At 33.6% G+C, this 15,198-nt stretch overlaps 1 protein-coding gene across 1 annotated transcript; it reads left to right on the forward strand.

Moving 5' to 3' along the window:
• Positions 1–12,934: 12,934 nt before the first annotated feature.
• On the forward strand, positions 12,935–15,198 carry LOC120199485 (beta-amyrin 11-oxidase-like). Its single transcript, XM_039200541.1, has 7 exons — positions 12,935–13,206; positions 13,292–13,769; positions 13,870–14,217; positions 14,306–14,384; positions 14,473–14,579; positions 14,678–14,799; positions 15,051–15,198. Exons 1-7 carry the CDS (start codon positions 12,974–12,976, stop codon positions 15,142–15,144), a joined length of 1,461 nt encoding a protein of 486 aa, XP_039056472.1. The 5' UTR covers positions 12,935–12,973; the 3' UTR covers positions 15,145–15,198.

The raw sequence follows: 15,198 nt of genomic DNA on the forward strand, positions 1-15,198 counted from the left end.
AAAAACGCATGATTGTGTGTAATAAGATGCTCTTTCAATAGAGAAAGAAATTTTAAAAAAGATAGATCGTGTGTCCTTTTCTTAATAATCTGTAGTGTCAATGATTTATATATTTTTAATATAAAATTAAAAAATAGATTGTTAATTTTATTTCTTTTTGAGGCCACAAACTAAAGGATCGAGTCGATGAAGATTCAATCTTAAATGATGAGTTAATTATATATACTAAAGATGTTGGATCTAAATTTGAAGCATCATATATCATCAAAGTGTACACATGGGTCTTCCAGAAGAAACTCAGAGTGTATCCAGAAGTACAAGACAAGGGTAGTCGTCAAAGGATTCACTCAAAAATTCAGTATAGACCTATTCGATACCTACTCTCCCGTAGCAATGATCTCAACGATATGTGCATTATTTGCACTAACCTCTATTCACAAGTCGCAACTACATCAAATGGATGTAAAGACTGTATTTCTGAATGAAGATCTAGATGAGGAGATCTATATAGAGCAACGCCTTGATTTTGAGGCGCATGGTACGGAAGGCAAAATGTGTAGGCTCAAAAAGTCTCTTTATGGCCTCAAACAGGATCCTAAATAATGGTACGAGAAATTTCACAAAATTATCCTTAATTTTGGTTTTGTTGTGAATCGTTCGGATGCATACGTGTATTTGAGGATGTTTGGTGCTGATATCATCATAGTAAGTTTATATGTTGATGACATGTTGATTTTCAATACTAACATCGAGTCTATTAACAAAATAAAAGATTTTTTGTCTACTAAGTTTGAGATGACTGATTTGTGAGAAGTCGATATAATCTTAGGAGTCAAAGCTACCAAAATTGAAAAAGGATTTTCTTTAAATCAAGCTCATTATAGAAAAAAAGTGTTAAAAAATTTGACAGTTTTGACGTCATCCCTGTTCGAACTCCTTATGACTCAAGCATACATCTCTTTAAAAATAAAGGAAATAACATTTCCCAAACAGAATATGTTAAAATAATTGGGTGCATGATGTTTTTAATGAACTATACTCAACCTGATATTGTCTAAGCTGTGAGCAGACTTAGTATATATACTCACAACCCAAGTGGTGAACATTGGGTCGTTCTTCGTCTCTTACTTAAGTACCTTAAGGGTATGATGGATTGGAGAGTTGAGTTTATTGGCTATTTTGCGGTGTTAGAAGGATATTGTGATGCCAGTTGGGTTTCTGATAATGATGAAGTAAGCTCGATGAGTAGGTATATTTTTACTTTAGGTGGAGCAACGATCTCGTGAAAATCTGCAAAACAAACTTGTATAACTCGTTCCACTATGGAATTAGAGTTTATAGCTCTTGACTTAGATGGGCAAGAAACTGAATGGCTCAAAATTTATTAGCTGAAATTCCATTATGATGAAGACCGACTCTTCCAGTTTCCTTACTGTCTTGTTCACAAGCTGCGATTAGTGTGGCTAAGAACCAACCTTACAATGGTAAGAGGAGACACATTTGCATGAGGCATGAATTTGTTAGACACTTGATAAGGAATGGAGTACTCTCTTTAGAGTATGTGAAGTCGGAAAGGAACCTAGTAGATCCGCTTACCAAAGGGTTAGGTCGAAAACTGGTCCCAGAGTCATCAAGGAGGATGGGTTTAAAGCCCATCGTTTGAGGAATTCATGGTGGATACCCAACTTAGTTATCTAAGTTCAATGTGATTAAACAAAAGCATGGAAAGACTCATAGTGTACATTTCTCTACCTATCCCTATGAAGAACAATGTACATGCCCAGGTTGAGCTTAATTGCTCTTACTAAATTCATAGCCCAAAATTTAGGTGGTCTTAGTGAGAAAGACTTGATGAATTTACCGACTTTGGTTGAATATTTATTCTTAATAAGTTCATAACCAAGAGTTGAGTGGGTAGTCCTAATTGAGAACAACAAAATGAACTTACCGCTAGATAGGTTGAGTTTTATGAAAACTCCTAAAGAATTCGAATCCAAAAGTTTGGATGATCCTAGTGAGAAGGACATATCGAATTCACCGATTAATGAGGTTGAATATTTGTTCTTAATGAACTCTTATCCTAGAATTTTGTTGGTTTGTTTTATAACGAACTTGAAAATATTCACCATAACCTATTATGAGGTTGAACTATTTTAGAAGCTCTTAATTATTTCATAGCCCGGTTTAAGGGTGGTTTATATTATGATAAACTTGATCAAATAACCTACGTAAGTGAGAAGGATTAACCACCTTCTCTGAAAAACGTTTGGGACGTTTTTCTAGTACACTTACTAAAATTCTGAGGCAAGATGGCCAAATATACACTTGTGTATATATATCTTACACATCGAGGACTTCGGTGGATGAGTGGGTTAGTTATGTGTTATGAGTTTACCCCTATCTTAGAAAGTTCAAGACTAGCTTCACTTATCTAAGAGAATGATTGCTCATCATCACTATGTACTAGTTCAAGATACACGTTCAATATTGCTTAATCAACTAGCTCCGTTGTTGCTCTTCTAAGAAGATTATATTTCGAGTTTCAGAAGAATTCTTTCGTATTAGAGGGGGAATGTTGGTAACGTGAAATATAATATCCCACATTGAGTGGGAAATACCACTGGTTTGGGTATTTATAGTATGCATTCTTCCCTCCCTTGTTGAGTGATAGAGAATAAAGGGTAATTTCGCGCACCACTGCCGTTACTGTCCGTTTGTCTCGTCTCGTCTCGTCTCGTGGATGTGGTCGTGGCTCGTGGCAATATGTGTCTTTGACACGTCCGCGTGGATTCTATCTTTTTAGAGAAAATTCGTAAAGAATTGTCTGAGCATAAAAGACTTGTGAAAGAATTGGTCTAATATTTATAGGTTGCAGTGGTCTGGGTGATTTAAATTTCAGAGAGTAACAGCTGATTAATTAACTGTTAAAACATTTTGATTTTTGAAAATTAAATCTATAACACCCAATTTCTTGAATTAAGTGTGTGAAACGTTGGTGAACCTGGACGAGTATCAGGCTATGCTCCAAATTATTTTTTTAAGTCGGTTACAGAGTAAATGCAAGAGTTATAAATATAAATGCATGAGTTACAAACGGCTGGATTTTAAATTTTTGAACCTGGACTGAATTAAGGCCAAGTTCACTCGTTGTGATAACAACTTCCAGACAGAATTAATTCAGAAATTAATTAGAAATAATTATGATGCACGTTGGACCATTTTGCCCATGACTTACAACCTATAAATAGAGAAGTATTGTTAGCTTCTCAACTCACCAATTCACTCAAAAATCTTTAAACTCTCTAAAAGCTTTCTAATCTTCTTACTATTTCCAGTGATAAAAGGAGCAATACCACCGCAGTCCACTCCGGTTTCGAGTGTACGAAATCTCGGAGAGTCCGTGTTAACCTCGGGGGACAATTCGCCTGAAGCAGCGATTACACACATCGGGGCGAATTTGTTTCTAAGTCAGAGGTTTCCACCACGACATGGTTTCAGTTGGTTCGATCATTCTTTATCATTTATTTATCTTGTCAGTGGTAACGTGTGAATTTTTCGGTATACATTTCCAACATTAATTTAATTTTTAATTTTCATATCGAACATGAAATATCATTTTTTATCTTATATCTCATTTAATTTTTTTATTTAGACCTTAAATTAATTTGAGAAAAGTACATATTAAGGGACCCATCTTTTTCTAGCTTTGCACTTTAGCAACCAACTTTTTATTCTTTTTATTTTAGTCACTAACTGGAATGTTTGAGATATAAGTCATTAATTAAATGAAGCCATAAGTGAATTTGGTCTATTCTCTTACTAAATCATTAGGGATAAAATTACTAAATGCAACATTTAGGTGAATGGGACTAATAACAAAGTGATACATTGGCAATGATAGTAATCCAACATTTGTGATTGATGATCTCGTGAATAAGGTTCATATAGGTAATAACAAATCATTTGTTGATTTGTTGACTGTTGTAAAATTCTGTCATTCATATTATGTAAATAATGTTAAAACTACAAAGATGATGAGGACTAGGGACACACTTAATCAAATCAATATCTTTTTTAAGTGGTGAATTAATATACATAATACACTTGGTGGTTGTGGGTAGAGGTGTTGATGTTAAACGGTCGGTTAACCGTTATAACAACTATGTGGTTTTTCTAACCGTAACATAATCATTAAAAAATAGTTAACCGCTAATGGTTAACCGTTATTAACGGTTCGGCTACAGGTTAACCTATTACAATTATTTGTCAAAATATTTTCATAATTCATAATAAAAAAGTGTAGCACTTAACACATACTTACACCGGTGTAAGTATGCACATCTCCCGATACCTTAGGACCTAACAATAAACACATAATTATATTGGTGTAAGTTTGTTTCTATATTTTCAAAGAAATAAAAAGTAAAAAATATATATTAAGTTATTTGTATACAAATTTTATTAAAAATATATATATTATAAATAATAGAAAATTATATTAAGTTATCTGTGTAAAAATATAATAAATTAGAAATATAATTATAAAATTAATTTATTAACAGTTAACCAACAAAATTCGTAACTGTATCCTTAACGGTTTATTATTATTTTTAACAGTTCGATTAACTAAAACCGTTTAATATTAATGGTTCAATTAATTAACATGTTAAATGTTTTGAATGTGAAAAAAGTGGGAAAGAATGAACACGAGCTAAGCGAACTCGATGGTAAAAGAATTATTGTTACTCTTTGAGTTTTCGAGTTTGAGCATTATAGATGTCAAAAATGTAAAAGTTCAATGTCAAATGATTAAGAGTATTATTCAAATATATATTAAATTATACTTACCCCAAATTAATAACAAAATTGAAAGGAGAAAAAACAATGCACAACTATCAACAAACTAAAGAACGAAAAATTAAATGCGAGTTGAGCGGTTTATTTAATACACCCAAATTTATTCTTCTCCTTATAATTCATATTTGACCTTGAAGCTTCAGTCAAGAAAATTCCTTGAATGCATTTGGGGTGATGGCTAATGGAAGTATGATTTGTATATATATATAAAGTCAACCTGATTAAAGTACGAGCTATCCTTTAATATTCCTACAAATCCAACACATATGAATATTGAATCAACACATTCCACGAAATTTCATACAATATAAAACATACTAAAAAAAACAGTAAGACGATTGACGACGGCGTTTCAATGGAGGGTAGCGTTAAGGTAAGGACGACCCCAAAGTCTTCAGTTCTTACAGGTCCACGCAAAGCAGAACCCATTGTCTGCTAATCAAATTTTAAAGAAATAGCAGCAGACCCAATAGTTTAGAATATTTATATTTCCTACTTTTCAGGTCTCGGTCAATGTTGAATTGCTGGTTGCAGTAATCCCACGACACTATACCTGCATGTTAAAAGAATCAGCCTGGATGCTTACCTTAGAGTAATCCCAAAATCAATCTCGCGGTCTATAAACATACGGAAAAAAAACAGTAAGACGATTGACGACGGGGTTTCAATGGAGGGAAGCGTTAAGGTAAGGACGACCCCAAAGTATTCAGTTCTTACAGGTCCGCGCAACGCAGAACCCATTGTCTGCTAACCAAATTTGAAAGAAACAGCAGCAGACCCAGTAATTTAGAATATGACTACTTAACAAAGACGCTAAACTTTGATTATTTATTTTTCCTACTTTTCATGTCTCGATCAATGTTGAATTGCTGGTTGCAGTAAACCCTCGACGCTATACATGCATGTCAAAATGTCATGAAATCCAAGGCCTTAAAATGATAATGACACGAAAATAACTAATGGTTCATCACCAACTTGAATTTGAGTTTAAAAAATTATTTTTAGGGTAAAGTACACAAATGATCCCCATTATAGGGTGTTGTTTTTTAAGTCATTGACTATTAAAAGTTACGAAATGGTCACCTGACTATTCATATGTTCTAAACTCATCATTTTTCGTTAAAAATATTATAGTCGTCTAAGCTGAACATTAACATATTAGCTGAGATGTGATAGTCTTTTGAGATTCATGGATTAAATTTTATCATATCCTAGTCAATAAGTTAATATCCAACAGTAAATTTGCAAGCTTATAACCAAAAAGATGTTTTCGACGTAAACGTGTTTAAATTAAAAAAATAAACTTATGATCCATCTAAATATATATAATGAGGATAATGGAACATTTTTGCTCAAATTAATTGAAAGATGTATAACAACCTTGCACTCTAAAAGTACACTCATGACTCTCTTCGTCTAAATAGAAAAAGGAGAACTACATAAGCGTTAAAATAAATCACTAAAGACAATGTTATAGATCCCTCTAGAGATAAATTGAAATTACAATCGAAGTATTGAAATTCATAAAATTGAAAATGGTAACTCTGCCCAAATAAGATAATGTGAACTGTGTAATTCCTTCATGGAAGAATAGTTGATATTAGTGTCATAGATCCTTCCACTCGAATACCTTAGTTTGAGCCACAAACCAATAACCATCGCGAACCCTTGCATTCAGGGATGGACCGAGGGTTGCTGAGGATGCGATCGCACGCCTATTTAAATTTCCTTATATTTTAGATTTTATCTTTGTATTTTCTATTGATTACCTAATTTCGCACCTCCTAAAATTTTATAACTTCACATCCCCTAAAATTTTAAATATAACTTCGTAAATTCGCACCTCTGACATAAATTTCTATGTTCGTCCATGCTTGTATTGTTCATTAGTGTTTAAATTATACATTATTTTATGATTAATTACTCATTGATTAGATAATTTTAGTTGTTAACTTAGGCCTTTTCATTCATTTTCGATGTAGGACATTGAATTCCAGAAATTATACTAAGAACAACGAAATCGTGCAACTTTTGATTTTTCTGGATTCATGGCAGGATTAGTGGGCACGACTTGGGACATGACACACCCGACATGGCATCTAGTCTGCAGCTGACATGGCGATGATGTGTCGACTGATGTGATGATGATGTGGCAGGTGATGTGGCACCCAATCAATAGCTTCTAGAAGACCCAATCAACAGCTTCTAGAAGATTCGATCAGCAGTGGCGTGGAGAATGAGATTTAGCCAAATTTTAATTCTAAATTAGGATTTATCTTGATTTTATTTATAGGAATTATCTTTAGGAATTATCGTTTGTTTTGAATGTTATTTTCTAGATCTTTTGAGGACTATAAATACCCTAGTGGGGTAAGCCTCTAAGCATCGATTTTCATTCAGAATTCATTCAACTCTTACTTCTTTCTTTCTTTAGATTTATAAAAGTTTTTATTTTCCTTTTATTTTTCAAGTTACTTTATTTTTATTTCAAAATGCTAAGTATGATTTATACCATGCTTAGCTAAGTTTTCTATAGCCAAGGGTTAGAGCAGTGACTCGATTCTAAGTCGTGAGAATCGAAAAACCCTTCATACCCTAAAGGGTTACATTTTCAGTTTTCGGAAATCAAGGAACGGTAATCGACCATCCTTTTATAATTAAGGCGATTTCATTTCAAAAAGTGCACGTTGGAATTGAATTTCGATTTCAATTAATATTTGAGAAGAAGGATCGGCCTATGGCACATTCGACTTCCCGGGAACAACTTAGCGGCGGTCCGCTATGGGGAACTGAAATCGGGTCAGATTCTCAGTAGAGACAATAGAATCTGAGTTGGGTTTTTTCCATAATTTAAAAACGTTGAATTAATAAGTGATTGTCGCTCACAAAGAGTTAAGATCTGAAAAATTGATTTTAGATTCTCAATCATTTGAGAGAAAAACAAGTTACAAGGGTTGGGATTAAATCGAGACAAAAGCTTTAGTCCAAGGCTGATTTTTACCAATTGAATTTTATTTTCTTAATTTACTATTTTATTTTATTTCAATCATTTTTATTACTTCACTTCAACTCTCTAAAATCTCCCATCTAATTTCTTTTACAAATCACGCGTGAAGCAAGCTCAAAAGCGAGGACATCGTCAAACTCCTAGTCCTTGTGGATCGACCCTTACTCTCACTACCCTACCTATTCTTATTTATTTTGTTGAGATTAAAGCTATTTATTTTGACATTATAACGACAGTGTGTCAATTGTTCATCAACATTTTTTCAATTTTTTTTCTTTGGATATTAAGAAACGAATTTGATTTGAAAATTCTGATTTTAAATTTTGCCACTCAAATGTAGAATTTGAAATTCCTATTGCAAGTGAAAAATTAAAAAAGCATATTTCTATTCTTTTGTAATTCTACATTGTTATAAGCAGCCTTGTTTGATATAGAATATATACATGTATGCGTTTCTTATAATAATATATACAACGTATATCTCAGTTTAGTAATTTTATTTATTGTGTGGAATCATATCTGCTTTTTGTGTTGGAATGCAAATATAGATATTATCTACTTGTATAAATTTTTGCACGTTAGTATCTTTTATGTAAATTTTATGTGGGCATTCCTATCATATTAGTTTTTACTGCGTCATGGATATTTTGTGAAATATAAAGCTGAAAATGATACTTTATTAAACCAAAGACAATGACATTATATAGCCTTACAGGAGAAACAAAGAAACAACAGAAGCAAGCTAGAAACTAGGAAACAAACTCCACACTACGTAAAACAGACTCCACTACATAATCAGCTATAAACTAGGAAACAGACTCCACTACGTAAAACAGACTCCACTATATAATCTCCTAAATACTCGTAGATGACTTATTCAACTAAGACAAATTCAAACTCCAACATACCCTCCCTTAAGCTTAACTCTCCTGAATTCAGCTTACTTCAGACAAGTTAACAATTCCAAGTAATGCTCTTAGTTTCTCGAACTGCTCCAGCTTCAACGGCTTCGTAAAGATATCCGCAACTTGGTTTTCTGTTGCACAATACTCCAACTTAACAGTCTCGCCATTCACCAGCTCTCTGAGATAATGAAACCTTACTTCGATATGCTTACTTTTCCCGTGAAGGACTGGATGCTTGGACAAAGCAATCGTCGAACTGTTGTCACAATGAATGACGGTTGCAGACTCTTCTTCAGCTCCAATCTTCTCTAAGATCCTTCTAATCCACACACATTGACAATAACAAAACGCAGCAGCAATATATTCGGCCTCAGTGGTGGAAAGGGCGACAACAGGCTGCTTTTTCGATGCCCAAAAAATCGCACTAGACCCTATCAAAAACACACAGCCCGTTGTGCTTCTCCGATCATCCAAATCGCCGGCGTAGTCGCTATCCGTGAATGCCATAAGTCTCGTACTGCTGCTTTCACTTCTCCTGTAGAAGATTCCAAATTCGATTGTACCTTTTAAGTATCTTAAGATCCTCTTCGCAGAAAGCCAATGAGACATCCTTGGATTTGCCATGAATCGACTTATGAGACATACTCCATACATTAAATTCGGCCTGGTCACTGTTAGATACATAAGACTCCCAACCAATCGCTTGAACATAGTTTCATCCACCTTCTCGCCATTCTCATCTTTTGTGAGCTTCGTTCTCGGCACAATTGGATTTTTAACAACATTGCTTTCTTCCATTCCAAACCTTGCAAAAACTTCACGAGCATACCGTTTTTGACAAATAAAAATCCCGTCAACACTCTGTTGCACCTCTACACCAAGAAAATATCATTTAGATAAACTCATAAAATAGGGGTGACGAGTTTGTTCTGTACTATAACATTTACCGTAGATCCCAAATTAATTTTAAAGATGATTTAACTTATTAATTTTTTTACCTACATTATCTATTGGAAAGAAAAAAAACCATTAAAATGATATCAGGCTCAACGTAATAAAATGTTACAACTATTCAGTCACGTCCATGAATTATTTATGAGTAATTACCCAGGAAATTTATAGACTTTAATCATATATTAATAAAATGTTAACAAATGTCCTTTCTTGGATTGATGAAATTTGAACTAAGAACACAAATGTATATATCTGTTATGGAATATTGTCTGAGATAAAAAAAATATTCAACCACCGGAGAGTGCAATAATTTAAGAGAATCAAGAGGCTGCCAGTCCAACACGAGACTTCATATTTAACATTCTTCAACTAAAACTCATTGAAAATTATTTCCAAGGAATCTCACGATTAAAAAACATATTTTTAGGAGTTACTGAAAAATACTCCCTTTGTCTTAATCAATGTGTCTATCATTGAATATCAAAAAGTTAAATTTTTTAAAATTTTGACCATTATTATTTTAAATATTTTAAATAATTAAATTTTGTAAAATATATATTTTAAAAACTACTTGGTTAAAGATTTAAAATATATTTTTTTTCATATTTTTACTAATAATAAAATTTAAATAATGATGAGTCAAAATTAAAAAAATTGACCCAAAAAAGTAAACAGTTAGCAGATTTAACGAGTAATCAAAATCTTAAATTTGATTGTTTTGAATGTGAAAATAATAGGAGACTTTTGGAAGGCGACACAAATTGATCAAGAAATCTTGTAAAAGAATAATAATAATAATAATAATAATAATAATATATAATAATAATAATAAAATTATAATTTAATTCATTTAAATGTTGATATCTTAGAAATCGCCATGGTTTCCCAATGAATTCCAAGAAGAATATTATTATGCTAAAGTTTAACATCCAATAAATTGAATAAAAAATAAAAAAAAATTAGAAATTTGTTGTAACTGATATGATAAGTTCAAATAAAATATTTTTTAAAAAAAAATATTGAAAGAACATGACAAATTTTAAAATCATTGTAATAGATATAATGGCAAAATTTTTATGATAATGGTCTGGAAAATAAATTACTCGAATAATGGTGAATGAAAATTATTTGCTCGAGTAATATATTTACTGGACCAAGGTGTGACGCAAGGATCCCGATGTGTCTTTGATTGAAATGTGAGGAGACGTCATGACTGCCCTGTGTCTCTCCCTCCATACACACATCTCTCCCTCCATACAGACATCTCCCCCTACATACACACCGGTCTAATTTTATTATTCTTACACCTAAATCTGGGAAGAATATTCTTTGAAACATAAATTAGATAAAGATTAATTATGAAAAACATTATAATAAAATTAAAAAAAAAACAAACGAAGTACAATAGGGGGAGTTGTATTACAGTCCTGACGTCCCTCCACGCTTCAATCGAAGACGCAGTGAGGTCCCTGCATCACATCGTAGTCCTGTACTAAATCCATTATTCGAGTAAATAATCCCGATTTACCATTATTCAAGCACTTTTTTTACCATTATCGTAAAAAATTTACCAAAGTACCATAGATCTAATAAAAATGATGTCTTGTATTTCTCTAATATTTTTAAGTGGGGACATTATTTCCCTAAAAAGCCAGGAGAATAGTTCAAACTTGTTTTATTGAAGGGGTAGGTGATCTCAATTAAATTAAAACTATCATTTTTCAACCGAAACTCTTAAGTCACCTGCTATAAAAAAATCGTTTCTTTTAATTGAGTGAAGTTCATTAGAATGAAGAGAGAAAAAAAATGCACAACGATCAACAAACCAATGAACGGAAAATTAAATGCGAGTCAAGCGGTTTGATTAATACACACAAATATATTCTTCACCTTACAATTCATATTTGACTTTGAAGCTTCAGTCAATAAAACATCTTGAATACATGTGGAATGATGGCTAAGGAAGTATGGTTAGTGTGTGTATATATATATATTTATATATAAAGTCAACCTAATTAACGTAGTGTAAACCAGTGAATTTTTTTAATTAATCATCGATATCTGATTTATTGACCGATTAATTCAGATCAGATTTTACAAAGGTCCATTATGAGAGTAATCCTCCCAATCCGTAAAAATCTAGTGTCTCATCTTATTAGATCAACCGGTTATTATTGGTGTGTGAAGTGTCTTTTAATATTCCTACAAATCCAACACTTATGAAAATAGGATCAACAAGGTGCACTCCATCACTTCAACGATATTTCATACAATAGGAAAATAAAAAAGTAAAATTTATCAGTTAGACGATTGACGACGGCGTTTCAATGGAGGGTAGCGTTAAGGTAAGGACGACCCCAAAGTCTTCAGTTCTTACAGGTCCACGCAAAGCAGAACCCATTGTCTGCTAATCAAATTTTAAAGAAATAGCAGCAGACCCAATAGTTTAGAATATTTATATTTCCTACTTTTCAGGTCTCGGTCAATGTTGAATTGCTGGTTGCAGTAATCCCACGACACTATACCTGCATGTTAAAAGAATCAGCCTGGATGCTTACCTTAGAGTATCCCAAAATCAGTCTCGCGGTCTATAAACTTGTGACTTAATACATGAGAACAACATTTAGGTCAGGATTCATACAATGGCCAGTCGGGAAACATGCATAGAGGAAAAGAAAAGATAAGAAAAGAATAAATGAATTCTTATAATATATATATATATATATATATATTCACAACGAATATCCCAATTCAATAATTTTATTAATTATTGATTCAATTTATAAAAAAAATTAAAAAAATAAACTATAAATTGTATAATACAAAAATATTATCCCGGTGTCGGTATGATTTTTTTTTTTTAATCTCATCACCAACGCTTCGGATAATTACTCACAACAGACGCAACAGTTCGAATTTATAATATCAAAAAATAACAATATTTCATTTAATCAAAAGAACAATATTTTTTTAATCACAAAGACAACTTAATGGGTTTATAATATAAAAAAATACTTTTAAAAATTAAACTATAACTTAAATAATATAAAAATTATTATTCCATGTCTCATCACCAATGCTTCGGATAATTACTCATAATAGAATGCATATAAAAAATTACATAAACATAAAATAAAAACATTGACTATTCTAGAGAACAATATACGTACAGCGATTTGTGTCTATAAAAGGAAGCACGTTCGAACCCGAAAATGTGTATCGAGAGGCAAAAAGAGAGAGGAAAAATAAAATGGGGCTAGAATTGCTGAGTTCAATCCTGGCAGTTGTGGCTGCAACATATGTTATTGTGTTTGGTTTCTTAAAAAATATAAATGAATGGTACTATGTTACTAGGTTGGGGAAGAAGAAAAACACCCTGCCTCCTGGTGATATGGGATGGCCCTTCATCGGCCACATCTATTCCTTCTTCAAAGCTTTCAATTCCCAGGACCCAGACACCTTCATCACCGACTTGATTAAAAGGTTATTTATAAGCTTCTTAATCGTCTCTTCTTTTTCATCCTTGAAATGCTTGTCGTCTGACGTGCAAGGGAATTTGTGGTTGCAGGCATGGGAAAACAGGCATTTACAAAACCCATTTGTTTGGGAGTCCAACCATCATAGTCTGCAGTCCGGAGCTCTGCCGCAAGGCATTGGCCGATGAACACGTTCTGTTCGGCTACCCTTCATCGGCAAAACAACTAGCGGGGAAGAAATCGCTGTATGGAATTACAGCCACGGAGCACAGGCGTTTGCGTAAGATAGCGATGAATCCCATCAATGGAGACGAAGCACTAGCCTCCCATATCGAGCTTATCGAAGGGATTGTGACCAGCTCATTGGAAGAGCTTTCCTCCATGAAAGGACCCGCCAATTTCTTCTATGAGATGAGGAAGATCACTTTCAAGGTTATCGCACACATTGTGTTGGGCACCACTGAAGAGTCGGTTCTTTCGTCACTGGTTAAATGTTACAACGACTTGTTCCCCGGCATTGTTTCCGTGCCCGTTAATATCCCTGGTTTTGTGTTCCATCGAGCACTTAAGGTGAATTAATTTCGTCTATCCTATCAATTGTGAACTTTTGTTTTCATCAGATATAAGACGAGCTCTGATTATATATACCAAACTTTGATATGTTCATTAGGCCAGAAAAATGCTGCTCAAGATATTTAAAGACAAAGTAGCAGAAAGAAGAGCCAAAAGTAAGGAGCCCGACTCCAAGAAAGAAATGATTGATTATTTCATGGAAGCAGAATACGACAATGGTGAAAAACTGGATGATGAGCATCTCATGGATTTGTTGCTGATATTCTTGTTCGCCGGTCACGAAACCGCGGCTCACACTGCAATGTGGGCAACCATCTACCTCCATCACCATCCTGAAATGTTGCAAAAAGCAAAGGAAGAACAGCAGGGGGTCATAAAGAGAAGGCCATCTTCCCAGAATGGCCTGACCCTCACTGAAATCAAGCAGATGGTCTATCTGCCCAAGGTTCGTTGTCTTATAATTAACTCAGATGGTCGACAGCACTATATGTAGTACGTAACAAATTAACCGTGCTGCGTTTGATTCCTTGCAGGTGATTGATGAGTCGATGAGAAGAGCCAATTTCGCCTTCACGCTGTTTCGTCAGGTTGAAACTGATGTTAACCTTAATGGTTAGTTTTCTAAACTTTGTTTCTTCGTTTTTCTCGAAAATACTTTCAATGTTTGTCTCAAAGAATAAAGGGTTCCTTTGATTTACAGGTTATACCATACCTAATGGATGGAAAGTTTTGGTTTGGAGTAGGGCTATTCATATGGATCCTACCATTTATCCAAACCCAAAAGAGTTTCTTCCTTCGAGATGGGAGGTCAGTAAAACAAATAAATATACCAAATTCATATATGAAGAGGACTTTGCTTCACATATACCAAGGAATGATGTTAATTGACACTCACCTAAATGCAGAACCCTGGATTGAAGGGGAAAAATTTCATTCCCTTTGGAGGAGGGAGCAGATTCTGCCCTGGTTCTGAGCTAGGCAAACTGGAGGTCTCCATTTTCCTCCACTATTTCCTCCTCAATTACAAGTAAGTTCTTATTCTCTCTGTTTTTTTTTCATGCCTATTACAAGTAAACAATTACTTTGAATTCTAAAAGAAATTGCAAAAGTCTTCCCACAATAAATATCCAAAGAAAAAAAAACATGCATCAGCGTGCAGAACCATGATCACCCTGAAAATTTTAAAGTAATATATATTTTTATTCATCTAGAATTTTAGACATTCGTCTTTCACTTACCCTCAACACTCATAACTTTAATTCATTTTATATTCTGCAGGCTTGAAGAGATAAACACAAATGTACCGACTATCACCCTACCATTGACACGTCCGGCAGATAACTGTCTCGCAAGAATCGTTAAGCTTCCATAATCATGTCGACTGGAATTAAATTGTTACTTTCCCTTCTTCACCTTATTTCTACCT

The sequence above is a fragment of the Hibiscus syriacus genome, unplaced genomic scaffold, assembly GCF_006381635.1.
Source record: "Hibiscus syriacus cultivar Baekdansim isolate YM2019G1 unplaced genomic scaffold, ASM638163v2 tig00005459_pilon, whole genome shotgun sequence".
NCBI lineage: Eukaryota > Viridiplantae > Streptophyta > Magnoliopsida > Malvales > Malvaceae > Hibiscus > Hibiscus syriacus.

Coding starts and splice junctions, on each gene's coding strand:
- LOC120199485 (XM_039200541.1), top strand. CDS start 12,974: ATGGGGCTAGAATTGCTGAGTTCAATCCTGGCAGTTGTGGCTGCAACA. Junction 14,385..14,472: donor AACTGATGTTAACCTTAATG/GTTAGTTTTCTA, acceptor TTTGATTTACAG/GTTATACCATACCTAATGGA. Junction 14,800..15,050: donor TATTTCCTCCTCAATTACAA/GTAAGTTCTTAT, acceptor TATATTCTGCAG/GCTTGAAGAGATAAACACAA.